Below are 21,433 nucleotides of genomic sequence, written 5' to 3'. Positions count from 1 at the left end.
GAGACTTCAGGTAATTCTAGCCCCCAGCCTCTGAGCCACCCCAGCTGATGCTGAGTGCAGCAAAGGTGAGATTTTCCTAGTGAGCCCTGCCCAAATGGCAGATCTGTGAGCAAAATAAATGTTGTCTTTAGTTTAAGCCACTAAATCTTGGGATTATTTGTTACTTAACAATAGGTAACCAGGACAGCACACATAGCATGACCTCAGAGAGCTTACAGTCAATTCACAGAAATAAATATGTTCACATATAACTATAATATGTCAAGGTATGACACAAGTACCTTAAGAGATCCAAAAACTAAAATGAATATGTATGCATATGTGCTTATATCTTGATTTATGCATAGATAATTTTGAAATACATAAAAAATTAATAATAGTTGCCTCTATGGAGTAGTCCTTAGGTGTAAGGGATGGAAGTCATTTTTTTGTTTCCCTATCTCTTTGTATGTTTTAGTCCTTACCTTATACATGCACTTACTTTTGTAGCTTCAAAGACAGTTTAATTTGTAAAATAAAGATGAAATAAAGAGGAAAAGAGCTAAACAAGTGCTGCTGGTACCCCATGAGGACTGTACTAGGGACCCCATGAGGACAGGAGGCAACCAAGCTGCTGGGAATCACTGCATTTTCTCTCTGTGTCCCAGTTTTCACATCTATATAAAAACAGTACCAACTTCATATGGTTTTTGTGAAAATTAAAATGCTGTAGAAGTACCTGACACAGTAGCAAGCACTCAATAAATATTAATAAAAATAAGATATCCTGAGTGGCTGAGCACTGGCACGGCATGTGGACACAGGGTCCCAAGTGGCAGAATCAGACAGTTGCTTTAGGAAGAAAGACATTCTCTCTCCTCCTTAGATTAAAGGATAAAAAGGAACCAGCATTCTTAGGTGCAATTACAAGAGAGAATATAAGATGACTTTGATAACAATGTTAGAACTTCTGCAAATACCACATTGACTTACATTTTCCAACATGTTAAAAGACCACTAAATTAAAACTTTCCATCCCACTTCCCCATTCTGCTTCCCCTTCATGGTTTTCATTGGGTGTGACAAGCTGTCTGTATATTACAGATGACTGCCTTCCATAGGAGGCCAAGGAGACTAGGTGTTTACAACAATTTTGCATCTAACGTTTAGCTTCTCCCTGTATTTTGAGAACCCAGTTATAATCTCAACTATTTCAAAGGAACACCAATCTTTCCATTTGTTCTCATATATAGTTTTCCCATTCAAATTATCAATACATAGTATGGAGTAGGTCACCCAAAAGACGAAGTGTTGTAAGTCATCTTCTTCCTCCCCAAAGTGTCCCATGTTCTAAAAAGTTTGTGAAAATATGATCTAGTTCTGAAGGGCTGGAGTTGTCTAAAGGAAATGGAGAAGGTGAAGTTGTCCATGAGATTACATGGTGTGAGAGCATAACCGTAGTATTTCATAATCGACAATGAGTTGTCTTAAGTTTCGTAGATTTCAGGGTAGTGGCATCATCACTCTGCTTGCTAAGTCACATGAGTAATGAGCAGTTCCTCTCTGACTCAAGGACTTCTGTTGTTTCCTGTTTGGTTTAACTTATCTAAGTATCTTAGAAACAGATAAAATATTATTTCAGCTCCTTAAAGATGGCTGCACTTAATTTTTTTTTTTATGAACTAGGTGTTTTACCTCTTTCAAATTTCTGGCATTTGAGAAAAATTTTTTTATCTCCATTTTCCTTTCTTTAACTTAAAGATGATTCCAGCTTCTCAACTGCAAGCAAATTCTCTATACTCACAATGAATTAACCCTCTCCCCAAAAAGTAAAACTTTCTAAAGAAAAGAGAAATCATGCTAAATGTCAAGAGCCAAATGGTTGCATTTTACTAAAATTTAGCCATTTAAATCCCTTTTGATATAAACAGGGATGAGATTAAATAAACCACGAGATTGGCTAAATAACAAACAAAGCCTGGCTGATTCCATCGCTGTGTAGTGCATATGAACAAATGTGAGTATGTGAATTGTAATGAATATGGAGTGTAGACCAGACAAACTGAATACTCAAAACTCTTGCTGATACATTGGATAGAATTGTATAGGGGCATGAAGCATCCCTAATTCGCTCTATGTGAAGTTCTTGAAGGGGGAAAATTTACCTATAAAGATTTTGTGACAACACTTAGCTGGGACTTCTGAAAGCTGGTCCAAGCCAAGAACAAAAAAAAAAGTAAACAAGATTTATGTAATATAACAGTCAGCCACAGCCCTTTTCCAGGCAATTTCTCCTTCCATTTCATGCCTCCATCTATGGCAACATTCTGAAAAAAGAAGTAGAAGTGATTCTCTTTGATATCTTCTAAGTACCCTTTTATCACACGCCTCTAGCACTAGTGGTTCTTCAACAAGAAGGCTACTCAGTATAAGATGACTAAGGTCTGAGGATCTAATGTATAACATTGAGACTATAGTTGATAACACTGTATTGTACAATTGAAATTTGCAAGAGTGTAGAACTTAAATGTTCTCACACACACAAAAAAAAGGTAAACTTGTGGGGTGATGGATATGTTAATTAACTCAATGTGGGGAATCCTTTCATGATGTATACATATAACAAATCATCACATTTTACAATTTCAATATCTTACAGCTTTGTCAATTATACCTCAGTAAAGCTGGAGGAAAAAAAAGAAGTCTATTGAGGTTGACAGTACTTCAAAACAAGAAATAGAGCCCCATTAATCCATGGCCTATAGATAAATACACCTTCTATTCTTAGCTTCCCAGGCCATACCTCTTCCTCCATCACTGAAAGTGCCTCTTCAGTGACCTGGTTAGAACCAATCTGACACTTGCTCTAACTTCATCCCCTTGAAGTAAGGAATCTCTATAATCTTTTTTATCTATCCACATAGCACAGAGAGTAAAAATTAAAATTTGTTTTTGTGCTCTTTCTTATTTTATGTATTCTTACAATAAGTAAAAAATTATTTTCATAAAAATGTGGTTTTTTACTAATAAAACTTTTATAGCAGCGCCAAAGCATCAGTATATTTGCAGGGTTACATAGGAACTGCTGATGTAAATGGTGTTGATCTGATAATCAAAGCACCTGTCTCCCTGTCCCCAACCAGGGTGGTTTCAACTACAATACTTCAGATTTTTTCTGGCCAAGAATTAACAACTCTAAGTCCATAGCAACCAACACTCAGTAAACAGTACAAATGAAAACAAAAAATAAAACAAAACAAAATAGAAAATTAATGCCTAATGACACCTCTGCCCCAGGATGGAGTATTCAGGCCTCCCCATTGATTGCTGATTCTGGAGTCTGACATTGTTTCTCCACCAATGGGGCCCACTTGGCCTCAAGAAGACCCTTTGCTTGCCTTGTGTTATGGACTGCATGTTTGTGTCCCCTCCAAATTCATATATTGAAACCCTAATACCCAATGTGATGTTATTTGAAGATGAGGTAATTAGGAAATGTAGGTGCTCTCTCTATATTTGCTAAAAGAATGATTGAATGCTAGAGGTAGAAGCAATGGTGGGAGGGTTTACATCAGAGGTTAATAGCAACAAGAATTCCAAGAGGGAACAGAGGGACTTATGTGATATGGAGTAAAACCGCAGGCTAATACAGCTCCACACTTCTAAAGAGACTTAGTGACTCTAGATGCATCTGAGCCTACCTATAGACATTCCAACTTTAAATTAGCATTTTACAATTGTTTGTGACTTTTTTTTTTTTTTTTTGCGGTATGTGGGCCTCTCACTGTTGTGTCCTCTCCCGTGGTGGAGCATAGGCTCCAGACGTGCAGGCTCAGCGGCCATGGCTCACGGGCCCAGCCGCTCCGCAGCATGTGGGATCTTCCCAGACTGGGGCACGAGCCCGTGTCCCCTGCATCGGCAGGTGGACTCTCAACCACTGCGCCACCAGGGAAGCCCTGTGACTTTTATATTTACAAAGCAGCAGCCAAAATCATAGCTGAACTACCAGTAGGTGTGTACCCACTGAAAGATGAACTGGCTCAAGTGATGAGATGTTCCTGTAAATAGGCACAACACCACTTGCATTTAAAAATTTGGCAGTTGGGGTACAGTATTTGGTGGCAGGCAAAACTGCCTTCAGAGAGAAAGAGGAGATAGGAGATGAAATAAAGTGAGGGTGGAGGAGTATGAATTCACAGGCATCATCTCCTTGGCTCAGCAGAGCAAAGCAGCAAAACATTACATATGCTCTGATGATTAATGCCCTGGGACTCGGTGACATCACTCTTTGGAGATCCAAGAACCAGAATGTCACATCCTGGGTTGATGGAGAACCCCGTGGAATCTTACTGAGTCTGAGGGGAAAGAAAATTCTCCTCTCTACATAATATAGTTCAACGATGGCTCAATGGAAAACACAACTCTAAATACACTTTGTTTCTAGTCAAGTTCTTTAGATATAAATAATTATATTCATGTTTTAACCAAAGAAACATTGATACCTCTTAAAAAGGAATTAAAAAAAAAACACATTCTTTTCTATCATGCCTACCTAAATGGTCACTCACTGTTGGAATATGGGGTTAGGTGGTCGTGGGCAGGCTAGTTAGTGGCAAGAGAGGATAGGATGAGATCCCAGAGTAATCTAAGGAGACAGAAGCTGAACTTATAAACTTGAGTGTGTGGATCAGGGATCCATTATGCTGAGAGCAAGCACATAAGAGCCTGACTCTGGAAGGGTTTGATTAGAACCAAGAGGTCCAGTTGAGAACTGAAAATGCAGGGAAGTAAATTCTCTTGGCCATGGTGCAGAGCCTACAGCCAAGAGATAAACACATCCAACTTCAGGGGAGAAAAGCATTTAAGAAAATACTTAGACCTTCAAACACCTCCAAGACAGAGGAGGCCAATTGATGAGAGCATAGAAAAAGTTGGAAACTTCTGTATTTTTAGACTATAGAGAAATAAAAGCAACAGTTAATAGACAAATTACATCTACGTTTGCTGTTGCTTCCTGAACCCCTCAAAATTTATAATATAGCATGAATCGGAAAGCATGTTCCTGGACTTAAACAAAATATAGAGAAAATGCTAGAGACTGAATTCCAAGACTCATTTCTTTGAAAACATCTTAACCAGACATTTTAGAGGTAAATTTTGAAAAGCTACATGACATCTGTAAAAACATGAGTTTGGGCAGAAAACTAGTTTGTTTTAAGAGAACCCTTTCATCAACATATCTCAGGGGATGGATTGGCTTCCCAATGGTTGAGCAAGAAGCAGAGGTCTGTCTTTGCAGTTGCTCTGTTGACTCCGGTGCTCTGAAGGAGCTGGCCAAAAGCATTAATTGTTTCAATAGATTTATTTGCTCTCTGCTCCATTCCAGCTCTGCCAGGATATCAGATCTGAGATAATATCCATGTGCCTTTCACCATTTTCAATGATCTGCCCTTTTTTCCTTTGTCTTTGTATTGCACCCTGTATTTCTTTTTTCTTACTTAAAATAATTTTCCCCATTATTATGTCTGTTTGTTTTAGGCAGTTTGTAAAACATAAAAATCCTTTCCAGGGCTTCCCTGGTGGCACAGTGGTTAAGAATCCGCCTGCCAATGCAGGGGACATGGGTTCAAGCCCTGGTCTAGGAAGAGCCCACATGCCGCAGAGCAACTAAGCCCTTGTGCCACAACTAGTGAGCCTGTGCTCTAGAGTCCGCGAGCCACAGCTACTGAAGCCCGTGCACCTAGAGCCTGTGCTCCGCAACAAGAGAAGCCACCGCAATGAGAAGCCTGAGCACTGCAATGAAGAGTAGCTCCCGCTCGCCGCAACTAGAGAAAGCCCGCGTGCAGCAACAAAGACCCAACACAGCCAAAAATAAAAATAAATTAAATTTTAAAAAAAATCCTTTCGTCACCAATTATCATCATGGACATTTATCATGACCTTTCTATTCCTTTTTTTATTGTTATTAATTTTAACTAGATGAGACAATTATGCATAAATAATTATATATCCCCTTTTATTACACAAAGCATTATCTAATAACTGTTTTCTTTTCTCACTAAGAACTGCTCACAACATGATTTTAATTGTGGTGTGATGGTCCATCCTATAGCTGTACCATAATTTCCACTTATTACCAACAAATTCAATTTTATTAAACATTGTTTCTAATATTGCACTATTAGAAATTAATGATGTTATAAAAATGTGAACATAAATCTTTGTCCACAAAACCATTTTCTTAGGACAAATCCTTATATGAAAAAATATTGGTTTGAAAAATATGGCTGTCTTTAAGGCTCTCGACGGATGTTGCTAAATTATTGTCAGCAAGCTTCAAGATGAAATTGTCCATCCATCCTGTAGAACTCCTGACAACCTAGATTATTATTAGCTAAAAATCTTTGCTAAAATGTGCTCTGTGAAAACTGCTACCTAATTTTTGTTTTAATTTGAATTTCTGAAAAATTTGTCTCTCTTATATTACAAAAGAAGGTATTTTTCATATTTTGTTAACAATTTCTGTTTCCTCTTTTGTGATTTTCTTATAGATATGTATGAAAAACCACAGTTTCTTTAATGTGTTAGTTGTTGTTTGTCTTTTCATTTGGTTTATAACATACAGAAACTTTTTTATTTTATCCATCAATCTTTTCCTCTGTGATTTCCTTAATTGCTTTTAAGTTTAGAAAATCCTTTTCCATCTAAAGATCAGATAAATATTAAAGTATATTTCTTCTAAGTTATTTTGGTTTAGCTATTTAGACTTAACTTTTTAATCTATTTAGAATAAAATGGGTAATTATTTTTAGGGGGATTCGCTAAACTGAATTTATTTAATCTAAATAATCAGTTTCCTCAAAATAGCATTTTAAATTACCCATCCCCTGTCTCACTGATATATGGTGCTTCATTTATCCTATTAAGCTTTTTTGTTATTCTATCCTATTTATCTTTATTACATTAATAGCTCTGATCTTTAGCTGGTACTGGTGCTTGTTCTCAGATTTCAACTCTACCCCTTACTAGCTATCTAACAATAGACTAGTTATGGCCTCTCTGTGACTCAGTTTCCTTATCTGTAAAATAGGCATACCAATATTACTTCCATCATGAGACTGTCATGAAGAGTAAATTGATTAATAGAATAAAGAACTTAGAACAGTGCTTGGCACGTAGAAAGTGCCACAGAAGTATTGGCTATTATTGTTGTCATTGTTCTGTGTTAGCAATGCAAGTCCTTCTTGTAACCCTCATCTTTCAAAATTGTCATACCTTCTTTATCTGTTTTTCTTTTAGATAACCTTTATTTTCAAATGAAAATAGATTATTTTTTTTGATAATAAAAAATGCATGTCTATTATAAGAACATTTTTCAGAAAATGCATAAATATAATTTTAAATCACCTTTCATACCACCACCAAGAAATACATGTTCTTAACACCTAGCTAGAAGATTTCCAAATATTAACTCTTTATTAATTGGGCACGACCTCTTATTTTGATAGAAGGTAGTCTGAGATACTGAGGCACAGAATGGGTGTCTATAGCTAAATGTGAAAAAGTAACATAATAGGCAAATGCGAGGTTTACCCAAGGGGCTACATTTCTCAGAGCTGCTATACCATGTCAAATTTGCCAGCTTCAATTTTGTCTTTCTCTGCTTCTTCTAACCTGGTTCAAAGACCAACTAAAATTGTGAACACAGAAATGAATGTTCTAGGAAAACAGAATCCCAAATTTGAGGGACTGCTGTTTTTTTTGTTTTTTTTTTAAGAAGGTCATTTTTTTTTTTGATGTTGGGGGTAGGAGTTTATTAATTTATTTTTTTGCTGTGTTGGGTCTTCGTTTCTGTGTGAGGGCTTTCTCTAGTTGTGGCAAGCAGGGGCCACTCTTCATCGCGGTGCGCGGGCCTCTATCGCGGCCTCTCTTGTCGCGGAGCACAGGCTCCAGACGCGCAGGCTCAGTAGTTGTGGCTCACAGGCCCAGCCGCTCTGCGGCATGTGGGATCCTCCCAGACCAGGGCTCGAACCCGTGTCCCCTGCATCAGCAGGCAGGCTCTCAACCACTGCACCACCAGGGAAGCCCAGACTGCTGGTTTTTTAGGTAATAATGAGTCACTGTAGAGTTACATCATTCAGAACAGTAAGTGTGATGCAGTTTTCTGTGGCCTTGAAAGTAGCTGCGCTATCAAAGAGAAGGCTTCCAGGAAGAGGCGTCTCTACTCACCCACCTGTGCTGCTGCCTAGTCATTTCAGGATCAGTATCAATGACCATAAAATACAGAGGAGGCAGAAGAGTGAATGCATCTATCATTTGCTAGACATTCACTGTCCAAGGGAAGGAGTCATATAACAAAACATCACTCAGTCCCACACAAAAGTGGAAAATCTGTTATCCATTTAGAAAGCAGACTTCTCTACTTTGGCTACCTATGACTGTTTATAATAATATTTCAATATAAATTAATGTTTAAGTAGACTATCTTTTACAGTAGTGTTAGGTTCACAGCAAAATGGAACAGAAAGTGCAGAGAGTTCTCATGTACCCCTTGTTCTCATACACACACAGCCTCCTCCCCCATCAACATTCCACACCAGCGTATTTGTTACCACTGATGAACCTACACTAACACCTCATTATCACCCAAAGTCCAGAGTTCACATTAGGGTTCACTTTTGGTGTTGTACATTCTATGGGTTTTGGTAAGTATACAATGACATGTATTCACCATTGTAATATCACACAGAAAAATTTCACTGCTCTAAAATCCTTTGTTCTCCACTGGTTCATGTCTGTCCCTCCAGTCCTTGGCAACCACTGATCTTTTTAATGTCTCCAGAGTTTTGCCTTTTCCAGGATATCATATAGTTGAAATTTGGAATCATACATTTTGTAGCCTTTTCAGATTGCTTTCTTTCACTTAGTAATATATAGTTAAGATTCCTCCGTGTCTTTTCATAGCTTAATAGCTAGCTCATTTTTTTAGTACTGAATAATATTCCATTGTCTGGACATACCACAGTTTATCTATTTACCTACTGAAGGACATCTTGGTTGCTTTCAAGTTTTGGTGATTATGAACAAAGCTGCTTAAACATTCATGTGTAGGTTATAATGTGGATACAATTTTTCAACTCATTTGGGTAAATACCAAGGAGTGCAATTGGATCCTATGGTAAGAATATATTCCATTTTGTAAGAAACTGTCAAACTGTCTTCCAGAGTGACTGTATCATTTTGTATTCCCATTAGCAATGAATAAGAGTTCCTGTTGCTCCACATCCTGGCCAGCATTTACTGTTGTCAGTGTTTTGTATTTTCACCATTCAAATAGGTGTGTAGTGATATCTCACTGTTGTTTCAATTTGTAATTCCCTAATGAGATGATGTTGGGCATCTTTACAAATGTTTATTTGCCATCTGTATACCTTCTTTGATGAGGTGTCTGTTTCGGATCTTTTGCACATTTACTAATCAGATTGTTCATTTTCTTATTGTTGAGTTTTTTTTTTTTTTTTTTTTTTTTTTTTTTTTTTTTTTTTTTTTTTTTTTTTTTCTTTTTGCGGTATGCGGGCCTCTCACTGTTGTGGCCTCTCCCGTTGCGGAGCACAGGCTCCGGACGCGCAGGCCCAGAGGCCATGGCTCACGGGCCCAGCCGCTCCGCGGCATATGGGATCCTCCCAGACCGGGGCACGAACCCGTATCCCCTGCATCGGCAGGCGGACTCTCAACCACTGCGCCACCAGGGAGGCCCTATTGTTGAGTTTTAAGTGTTCTTTGTATATTGTGGATAACAGTATTTTAGCAGATATGTCTTTTATAAGTATTTTCTCCCAGTCTGTTCCTTGCCTCTTCATTCTCTTGACAATGTCTTTCACAGATAAGAAATCTTATATTTTATATCAATTAATTTTTGCCCCCAAGATTGCACAAATGTAACAGGCTATTGAGGGCAAGTCTTCCTCTTACCCTAGATATGGCCTGTAAGGCCCCAATGTTGGGATAAAGGAGTTGGATAACTAATGACTGGAGCCACTATCTCCTTCAAGTTCAGACTCCTCCAGCAAGTTCAGATTCATCAGTAAACGCTTTACTCAAAGTAAACAAAATAATATAATATTGCCGGTAAGAACAGAAATCCTTCACTAAAGTGATCATAAGTGAAAAATGAAGGAGTAGGACACTAACACACTTTGCATTGTATTTCTTTTTATTTTTTAATTTCAAATACATATATAATTTTTCCAAGCTTCCAAATATTTTTTTGTTAGTTTCTGCTTTATAACAAAGTGAATCAGCTATACATATACAAAAATCTCCATATCTCCTCCCTCTTGCATCTCCCTCTCACCCTCCCTATCCCACCCCTCTATGTGGTAACAAAGCACTGAGCTGATCTCCCTGTGCTGTGCGGCTGCTTCCCACTAGCTGTCTACTTTACATTTGGTAGTGTATATATGTCCATGCCACTCTCTCACTTCATCCCAGCTTAACCTTCCCCCTCCCCATGTCCACAAGTCTATTCTCTATGTCTGTGTCTTTCTGAATAAAAATTAGGAGACTCTGAATCAAGGAGAAACTATACAGGATTAATATGAATGCACTCAGTACAGAAGATTTATGGTATATTAAAGGAGTAGAAGCATGGGTTTTGGGATTAGAAAGACCTAGATTCAAATCCTGACTCTGCTATTTGCTGTCTCTGTGACCTCTCAGAAGTCTCATGGAAGATGGCCACAATAATGCCAATTTAACAAGGTTAGTATAAGGATGAAAGATGAAATGTGATGAGCATAATAACTGGCAGATGATAGGTGTTCAAAATATAGTGGCTTCTGTTATTTTTTTTCACTATTTATCATTACTCTCTATTACCATAGTTATTTATCCAGAGAACTAACAGCATTGGTAAAAACATATTTAAGTTGAAATTTGGATTTATGGGGGAAAAACACTAAAAAATTCATAGTTCAGGGTAAACTAAACTCCTCAAAATAGCTAGCATTTGGTGATAACTTAGGTGCCCTAGTTAGGGACTACTTTCCAGGTGTGAAAAATGCAAAATAAAATGTTTAAAGTGTTGGGATCTGACCCACCATCTATACCTTATCATAGTGTATCAGGCCTAGAAGGGCATTTAGAGAGGAAAGTAAGGCCCAAAGAGCTAAATGATTTGCCTACAGACAGTCTGATCCTACCTCACCCCCACCTGTCCATATCCCTCATCTACTAACTTGTTGGCTGGTTCAGCCGTAGCATACATTCAAGTGCTGATAAATTTCATCTTTGTCTTTTAAGAAAGTATCAGTCCTCTACTCTTCATGCGTCATCTTGGCAGAGTACCTGGCAGCAGCCACACGCAAGCAAGCCAGCTGGTTCAGTACCACCTGACATACCACTGAATTACCAGAAAAGGATTTCATTTAATGATAGTCTATTTGATTTGTGGTCCCTGTTTCCTTCCTCCCTTTGACCATTTTTCTCTTCATTCATTAATCCTTCTATGTAGGGTGGGTGGCAGAGATGAACAAATCACTGAATTTGATGCATTTCACTCTGTTCCCTTTTAGACGTTCTTATAATGGTTTTCCCGAGGACAATCAATTAAACTATTGACTTAAATACTTTTGGGGGATCAATTATAATTCCAATTAACTGTGCCATCTGGGTTGTTCATTACCATTCTTGGGAAACATTTGTAATGGTGAGAAATTTTGTCTCCCAAGCTCATGTTTATTCATCTTCCGGTCTAGGATCTAATCTATCTTTAGAACTAGCCTCCTGGTTGGTCCTGCCTTGCTCTGTCTGCTGCACACCATTTTCCTGGCCTCAGAGGACTTGTCCGTCTCTGCCCACCACAAGAAGTAACAGTTTACTAATCACTTTGCTATGTGCCAGTCACTCTGCTAAGTGCTTTTTTGCATTATTTCTTTAAATCCATGAGGTAGACAATAGGGTTCTCGTCTTTCTAAAAGGAGGAACCTGAATTTCAGAAAAGGAAAACACTTTGCACAAAGCCACAGGGGATTCAAACCCTGGTCTGCGTGGCACAGGCATTAATTACCTCTTCATCCAAGCTGCTCAGTCCCTCTCAGAGCTGGGCAGCTGGTGGGTTCTGAACCAACAGTCCTGTGATGAGATCAACAAGCTAGAGAAGCCTGACACTTTTTTCTCAAAAGTGACGTCCTCCAACACCTACATCTTTTACAAAGTAAAGATTCCTAGGGATATCCGTCCCACCCCAACTGATGACTTCCTGAATCCGAATCTCTAGAAGTGACAACCCGGAACTAGTCCTTGAACACTTTTCATTCTTAAAAGTTTGAGATCCACTGCCCTGTGTCTTTCTTCTCTGACACCAAAAGTGTCCTTTAACAAAGCTTTCTTGGAGACAATGTCCGGATCCGTGGTGGTCTAACCCAAAAGCGTGACTACCCTGACAGGGATTTGAGGGAATACTCTGTGATCTGCTGCTCACAGCTCGCCTTTTGGCTGCAACTTATTTGATTAAGTTCCAGCTGCCTCTGCCTGAGCTCTGATTACCTTCTTCAGGCCTGTCTCACAGAAAGCACATAAAAGCAACTAGTTTGTGGACCTTTTTTTGTAGCAGCTACAAAAAGAAATACCTTTTGTGATCAATAAATGTTTTTTAATTGTCATTCTTTGCAAATTGTACAGAGCTAAGAACAGAGTCCCTCTCCTCAGAAAGGCTAGTGTGGATATAGATAAGAAAATAAGCAAGTCTTCTCTCCCTGTCTCTTACGCGCACACACACACACACACACACCCCGTAAATTTCCATTAGCTGCCTTACCCTGTCGCCGTCATTAGAATATTGTGTTTGAGCTCTAGCACTCAGCCAATTTAAACTTGGCTTCTTACCAATTCCCTCTTTGCTTTTCTCTTAATAAAAACCTTCAACTTTCTAAATCAGCCTCTTCTATTTTTCCCTTCTTGCAGTAACGTCACATTCCTGTTTTTATTGGACCTTTCTAACTATAACCAAAAGTTGTCTGGATATTACAAATTCAACCTTTGCCTTGATAGAAGACATCCCTGTCATCAGATCTGCTGACCATATGCTATCAGAAAAAGTAGCAGAGACATAGTAACGAAAATATCAACAAAAAAGAGAGACCTAATTATAAAACACTTCATTAAAACTTGTTTGCTTCCTCCCCTCCCCCATATCAAAGACAGGAACATAATGAGAATCAACCGCATATTTCAAAGTCAAACTTACCATAGAAGTTTAGTTAGCAAATCTCAGTCAGAGATTCCTCCTGGTCTCAACACCAGAGCATATGAGGTGTCCTCTAGTCTGCTGTAGATGAATTTACAGCCCCCTGCAATGCAACAAGACACTGACATTCTGAAAAGGAAATTCGATCTCACCCTAACTCATGCTAACCTCCTCATCTTTCCTGAAGAGGGTTCCCATCTATTTATTCCAGGACATGGACAAGCTGTTTAGTATCAAATACCTTACAAATACAGAGAGAAACAACAAAAATTCAGTAATGCCTATGTGATCCTTGAGCCCTGTACAAATGGAAAATCAGGGTTCTTCATTCTATAATGAATTAAGTGGAGAAAGAAACCATTTCTTATCTGGAGTCACTCCCATCTAAATGTTTCACATGTGGCTTTTATGGGGATGCTAAGCTTTCAGAGTTTCAAATGCTACTTACTGTAAACTAACTACAAATTTTATTCCCCTTGTTTTTGTTTTCAGATTAATAATGGTTGCAATTTAATTGGAAGGTACTTCCATAATTTATTCTGAACAAAATTTGAGACTTTTGGTTGACTTCATGCTGTTCAACTAAACCAGGCTTACCTGAGTTTTCCCTTTAAAGCAAAGCAGGCATCATTTACACAGTCTATCTTTTCAATAGAAAACCATGTTAGCTTTTATCCACATAACATTCATTTCCAGTCCCTAGAAACAATTTCTAGAGAGAGCAAATTTGCACGCATACAGCAGCTAACATATAAATATGCATCATGGAAAATTTTCCACACACAGAGAAAACATCATGATTTGGTTTGGAAAACAAGTCATTTTAAAGTTGTGGAAAATAGGATCTGTTCCTGCCTTTAAGGCAAGATCTGCCCCTGATACAGTCATTCTAGTTATTCTGCACCTGTAACTGGCTTTCCCTGAATTACCTTGAGATATGCATTGTGTGTGATCAGTTGAAAGTTCATATATTGTAACCTGAAAAAGAAAAAAAAAAACTCTTCTTCTAGAATTTGTTCATAAAGGACAATTCTTAATAGAAAAGAGCTTTTGTTTCCCAAATCACATTTGAACTGTTTAATTATTGAGTTTCTAAAAATCAAGGCAATTTTTATAGCAATAAACACATTGGAAAACATTGCAGCCTATGATTATCTATTGTGAGATAGAATCTCTTTTTTTCATCATCAGATATCTTTTTTATTTTGCGGTACGCGGGCCTCTCACTGTTGTGGCCTCTCCCGTTGCGGAGCACAGGCTCCGGACGCGCAGGCTCAGCGGCCATGGCTCATAGGCCCAGCCGCTCCGCGGCACGTGGGATCCTCCCGGACCGGGGCACAAACCCGTGTCCCCTGCAGCAGCAGGTGGACTCTCAACCACTGCGCCACGAGGGACGCCCTCATCATCAAATATTTTTTAAAATTATAGGGAAAGTAATCATAACAGTTGAAATTTTTACCCATGTAAAAGAAACACATCTTGTCTTATTGAGTCCCTTCTAAAAACAACTCTAGTATTTTCTGCCAGTTACTAGTCAAGGTTCTGTATTGTGTGTCTAAAATCATATACACTTTAGAAACCAGCTGCTTTGGCACATGCTCCCAGTTGCCTCTCTGACACCCTCTATCTCCCCTTCAGGATCTAGTTTGATGTATCCTCACAGATCAACCTGCCTGTCCCAATAGCTTCTTCCATGGCCGACCAAGAATCTGAATCCCTCTATACACCAGTTGCTCTAAGTGTTATTAAAATCAACCCAAATTCCATATTCCCAGAGTCTCTTGCAAGGTCTTAAAGAAATCTTTTTGGCATTTGCTCTGTCCCTACCTGTCCTGCAGGGCTGGAGGTAACAGCTGGGAGAAGGCAGTGAGAGTGGTGTGGCTGCCTTCTGGGAGATCCTGGTGCAGCACAGAGCTGGGGGAGGGCACAGTGTGGGCAGTTGGAGGAAGAGGAGGAGGAATAATTTGTTTGCCACTGCAAACATGAAATGGTGCCAAAAAAAACACCATTCTTTTCCCCAAGAAGTTCAAAGTGCTTTGCAAACATTAACTCATAAGACCAAGTAGTCATGGAGCAATTACTACTTTATTATGCCCTTAAGGTAACCTCTGCAAGCAAGGTCAGGAGGAAAGGGAGTCTATTCATTGTTTCATTAGACCACAGACATTTAATGAGTACCTACTATGTGCAGGGCACTGGCGGTAGAGAAACAAGCAAGAAAGCCAAGATCTGTGCTCCTCCAGGCTCTTAATGCTAGTCTATGGCCTCTTGTTTGCACAATGAGGGCACTAAGACCCTGGCTACACTTCTTATCACACTTATTTACACTTTATTTTTGCCCAAATTGTTTAATGGAATGTGCTCCATCCTTCAGAATGCCTATAATGTGCTAAGTGCTGAGCAAACACACAAAAGAAAAATTTCTTAACTTAAATGTAAATCTCATTATGATGATAGGGATCGGGGAATATCAGTTCAAAGTGCTTTCTTTTAAGATGCCATAAACAAAGCTTTATTGTGAGCAACTGTCTCTTGCAATGTTTGTGGAATTACTATAGGCAGACAAGAAAGTTTAATATCAATAATATCATTCCAAGCAGCTTATATAAATAGCTTGACTTTTAAAAATGATCAATCAGATGAGCAAGCCTATTTGGTGAAGTGGAGACCCTTTATCCATGGGTCTTTTTCTGATCTCTTTTTTATTTTATGCAACAAAACAGCAGGTGAGACATAGAAAGTGACTCAGGACATTTGTAAATACTTCTCCTTAGGCAATGGACTCTAGATATTTTAAGGTATATGGTGATCTAAGACTAACTGGACCAAAGAGGCTGCTTTTTAAAAATGTGTGACTTTCTGATGATTCAAAAGGGATGTAAGCTGTTGTGTTTTAAAGATCCAAGATAAGGATTCTAGTCTGTTCTGAGACTCACTCACTAACCCAACTTAGAGGTTGTTGCAGTCCTCATTCAGCAACTTACACATATTTTGAAAGGCAGAGGGAGTTATAACACTACTTAAAACCCAACTTCCCTCCCTCATAAACACTTCCCTGACTAAACAGAATATCACAGAGGTATAATATTAATTCGTCACTCAAGTGTATGTTTACACACATACCCAGTGAAATTCAAACTCTATATCTTATTAGTTTAATACCCTCTGCATTGGGCCCCAAACTACCAGTCCAGCCTCAGCCCATCTCCCCATTATTTGCACAGATTTTCATAATTTTCACTATATCTTACTTACCTGGAACACTCTCTCTTGAAGGCTGCTCTTCACCCACTCTAACACATGCATATATTCACTCTGCCCACCTGGAAAATTGTTCAATTTTAAGATCCAGTGATATCTTCTAGTTATTTCTTCCCCATTTTCCACACCACTAGCTTATCACATATTTATTTATATAAGTATGTGACTAAAGCCTGCATATCTCATGAATATCTCATATATAGAGATTTTTCTGCATATGTTCAGCAACTAGTACTAAATCGTTTTTGAAGTAGAATTTCCTACAAAACATCAAAATAGAACTTACTGAGGCTGGCAAGGTGATCAATTAAATTTGGGTTTACTCTTCAAGTGAAAGCACCAATGGGATGTTTAAAAACCCTTTATTAGGGCTTCCCTGGTGGCGCAGTGGTTGAGAGTCCGCCTGCCGATGCAGGAGACACGGGTTCGTGTCCCTATCCCGGAAGATCCCACATGCCGCGCAGCGGCTGGGCCCGCGAGCCATGGCCGCGGAGCCTGTGTGTCCGGAGCCTGTGCTCCGCAACGGGAGAGGCCACAGCAGTGAGAGGCCCGCGTACAGCAAAAAAAAAAAAAAAAAAAAAAAAAAAAAAAAAACCCTTTATTATGCAGAGCTGCTAATAAAGAGAATAACATCAATTAAATAAAAAATCTATTATTTTTTTTATTAAAAAGCTACTACAGGGCTTCCCTGGTGGTGCAGTGGTTGAGAGTCCGCCTGCCGATGCAGGGGGACACGGGTTCGTGCCCCGGTCTGGGTAGATCCCACATGCCGTGGAGCGGCTGGGCCCATGAGCCATGGCCGCTGAGCCTGAGCGTCCGGGGCCTGTGCTCCACAGCGGGAGAGGCCACAACAGTGAGAGGCCTGTGAACCACAAAAAAAAAAAAAGAAAGAAAGAAAGAAAGTTTCTACAGTAATATCAACACCATTGTCATTCAGCTTTTTACTCTTTAAATGAGCCAGGACCACACTCTACTCCAATTATAATCATAACACTGAAGAGAAAATGACATACTTAAGGAACTTCTACAGGGGATGAGAAATAGCTAACCATTGACAGCAGTGTCAATACTAGCTGAAGCTACTTATTTCTGGTTTCAAATCAAACAGAAGAATGGAAGAGAAGGATAGGGAAGGGCCCAAGAAAAAAGAGGAAAGGAGAAAAGGGAGGGCTTATATTTCTGTAAAAGATTATTCTTCAAATTCATTTTTGCCATTTTTCTCTTTATGAAAGTGAGAAAAACAGATGTTCTTATAGGTTGTATAGAACATAGTGATAGGCAGTTGAAGATAAATACTACTTAGTAAAAAAGTTCTGTCTCTAGAGCTTTTTTTTTTTTTTTTTTTTTTTTTTTTTTGCGGTATGCGGGCCTCTCACTGTTGTGGCCTCTCCCGCTGCGGAGCACAGGCTCCGGACGCGCAGGCTCAGCAGCCATGGCTCACGGGCCCAGCCGCTCCGCGGCATATGGGATCCTCCCGGACCGGGGCACGAACCCGTATCCCCTGCATCGGCAGGCGGACTCTCAACCACTGCGCCACCAGGGAGGCCCTCTAGAGCTTTTTATAAAAATTATTTGCAGGGCATCCTGCTTTCTTTTCATTCTCTGAATTTGAAATATCGATGATCTGTTTTCTAGTTTTACCCAAATACATTTCAGGAAGTCAATAATTGAACAATGTTGGTTTGTACGTTTGTGTGAACTCTTGTGTGTTCTGTTTTATGTAAACTTAGTTGATATAGCGGTGGCAGAGGATTGACTCTAATTTTGAAATAAGTTCTACTGTGGGTAAAATGTTATTAAACAGCATTGCAGGCTACAGAGAAATCGTTCATGGAAGGAAGAATCAACCGAGGAAGCAAACTTCATTGTTGTCCTATTTTAAGAAATTGACACAGTCCCCACAACCTTCAACCACCACCCTGATCAGTCAGCAGCCATCAACATCGAGGCAAGACCCTCCACCAGCAAAAAATTATGACTCGCTGAAGGCTCAGACAATGGTTAGCATTTTTTAGCAATAAAGTAGTTTATAATTTAGGTATGTACATTTTTTTGGACATAATGCTATTGCATAGTTAATAGACTACAGTATAAACATAACTCTTATATGCACTGGGAAACCAAAAAGTCTGTGTGACTCAACTTATTGTGATATTTGCTTTATTGCAGTGGTCTGGAACCAACCCTGCAATATCACTGAGGTGTGCCTCTACTTTGTGTGTGTGTGTGTGTGTGTGTGTGTACTCTTGTGTGAACTTGTGCATAGCACGTATATTTAAGACCTCATACTTTCAGTGGGCACAGTGAAGTGCTTTCTCATTCCTTGTTAGCTCATCTGATCCTCACAGTAACGTTTTAAGGTGGATATGTACCTTACAGAAGAAGAAATTGAGTCTCAGATAGATTTAGTAACTTGCAGAATTAATATAAAAATCTGGGCAGTCTGACGGTTCTCCCAAAGTTCTTCCTGTCATATACCATGTGAATACTTTAAAAATTATTAGAGATGCAGCTTTGATTCTTTACATTTCTTTAAAAATGCCAACATTGCACCCCTGTTTACTGAGCAAGATGTATACATATGATACACAAAGATTTATCTTTTTTCCTGGATACCTGGAAGTCTTCTAAGAAAGCCACATGTCATCCAGGGGATGCACTCCTTGATTAATTAGACCTCATCAACATGCAAGCAAATATTTATTTTCAGATAAAACCCCAAACTTTCAACCTTCATTAATTCTTTAGCAGGCAATGCAAATTCATTTTTCCTGCCAAATCCAGCAGAGGGCAGGATGCTCCCACCAACAGCCAGCTAGCTGGTGCCAACAGCCAAACCAGAGCAACTGCTTGGTAGAGAGTGTTCTACGTTTACAGCAATCATCATTTTCTCACCTGGATCTGATAAAGGGTGTAGGCTTGAGTTGCGAATAGCAGCTGTGGGATGTGGCCTCGGAAATGTTAGGAAAAGTTTTGCTTTGGAGGTTGCCCATGTTTTGTTTGGGACTTGAAATTAAGATACCTGGAAACCAGCCAATTCCAATTATCTTCCTGAAATATCTTTCTGAAGAGGCTACACTAGGGAATTAATTTAAAATGTGGCATGATAATTTCTGTTTCTGGTTTTAGGCTGCCTGAGGTCACAGCTGGGCTATTACACTCACATGTCCTGCCTCAGGTCACCCACCTCAGCCCACCCTGCACCTACCAGCTCTCTCTGTCTTTCAAAACTTCTCGTGACTTCCCACTGCTTGCCCTCCTCTGCCTGTCATTACTGCACAGTCCCCACTGATAGGGGCTAATGACCTCCTGCTTGCTAATTCAAATCCTCTCTCTCTTCCCAGGCCCAACTCAGGGGTCACTTCCTCTAAGAAGTTTCTGGAAATCCCAGCCCCAACGATCATCATCAAGAAATTTTCACCAAATGAAATACTAGGTGAAGGTTGTTTGTTTGTTTGTTTGTTTGTTTTTGCGGGCCTCTCACTGTTGTGGCCTCTCCCGTTGCGGAGCACAGGCTCCGGACGCGCAGGCTCAGCGGCCATGGCTCACAGGCCCAGCCACTCCGCGGCATGTGGGAGCCTCCCGGACCGGGACACAAACCCGTGTCCCCTGCATCGGCAGGCAGACTCTCAACCACTGCGCCACCAGGGAAGCCCTAGGTGAAGGTTTTATACCAGGTCTTGGATCTAAAAATATATTGCCCATTCCTCCTCTTGCAGGTAGTACCATGGTCAATGCAAAATGGAAGGGAGCAAGGATAAAAACCACAGCTCACAGTAGGGATAAACCAGGGCTTCTGAAAGTGGTAGAAACATTGTAACAGTCTGCTAGAGTTTTCAAACTATGGACTGGAAGTTTGTCATTGGTACCTCAAAGGTTTCCAGAGTTGGGTGGTGGCTGGGGAAGGGATGTTGTCTGGGCAGGCTTTCCATCACTCTCCCACACACTCCTCTCTCCACATGTACCCCGGTGGAGCAATTCCATTTTTCCTTGTATTATTTATGTACACCTCTGGACACTACATACAGATTTCCCTTAAAGAAAAGGGGCCTTAGAAAATAAGCAAATAATCCCTTCGTCAATAATCACAACAGCAAAACAAATTTTTTAAAGTGTGAAAATCATTGCTTAAAAATCCAAAGACCTTTCTTTACTCTTGAAGTAAGCAACCCTGGAGAGGGGGAAAGACTGAGGTGGGTTTCTGGCTGGAGGATGAGAGAAGTAAGACCTGAATCCTTATACTTAGTCTCTAAAGCCCAAGATGGAGACTTCCCTGGCTGTCCAGTGGTTAAAACTCCGCGTTTCCAGTACAGGGGGTGTATGTTCGATCCCTGGTCAGGGAACTAAGATCCCACATTTTAAATAAATAAATAAATTATAAAGCCCAAGATGCTCTCCACTAAAAGATGGGGCTTGCATTGAACCTGAAGGAAGAGGAAGCATTAAATGAAGGAATGAAGCCCTCAGCCACCAGTGGATAGAGCCAACCAGTGCAGCTACTCGGAGCAAAGTGAAAGACAAAATGTGTTTGCATGGGCTTGACCAGCAAAAGAAGATTAAGGTTATATTTTTCAGCACACTTATTGAACACTGACTATGTGTAAGGCAATGTGTGGGACAGAGCAGTGAATGAGATAGATGTGGCACCTCTCTGTGTGCATGGAGCTTACATTCTAATAGGGGAGACAGACAGGACTGTAACTTGATAAATGCTGCACTGGAGAAGTACAGGGTGCTACAAGAGCATTCTTAAACTCTATGACCAGCACCACTTCCTAGGTTATTCATTTGACCCCATCTCTTTAATTATTCAAGAAATCACCAATATTCTAATAGCATAAAACCTTACCTGGCTCTCCAGAGAGCTTCCCCACCCCCAAGACAGGCTCTAATCTACGATCCCACCCGGTCTCCTCCAATCTGGAACTGTTCCTCAGCCTTATATTT

General features: G+C 39.8%; 1 protein-coding gene across 1 annotated transcript in view; it reads right to left on the bottom strand.

The window, feature by feature from the left end:
- Positions 1 to 13,308, bottom strand: part of CYTIP (cytohesin 1 interacting protein) — a 64,124-nt gene extending 50,816 nt beyond the window's left edge. The window contains exon 1 of the mRNA XM_081241689.1: positions 13,226 to 13,308. Coding sequence (XP_081097815.1) covers positions 13,226 to 13,228 — 3 coding nt within the window. The 5' untranslated portion in view covers positions 13,229 to 13,308. The remainder of the gene's footprint in view (positions 1 to 13,225) is intronic.
- Positions 13,309 to 21,433: the final 8,125 nt, after the last annotated feature.

Source organism: Mesoplodon bidens (assembly GCF_964165515.1).
Source record: "Mesoplodon bidens genome assembly, chromosome: 8".
In the NCBI taxonomy this organism is placed as follows: domain Eukaryota; kingdom Metazoa; phylum Chordata; class Mammalia; order Artiodactyla; family Ziphiidae; genus Mesoplodon; species Mesoplodon bidens.
Note: the sequence above shows the minus strand (reverse complement) of the source record. Positions and strands in the feature narration are given on the sequence as shown.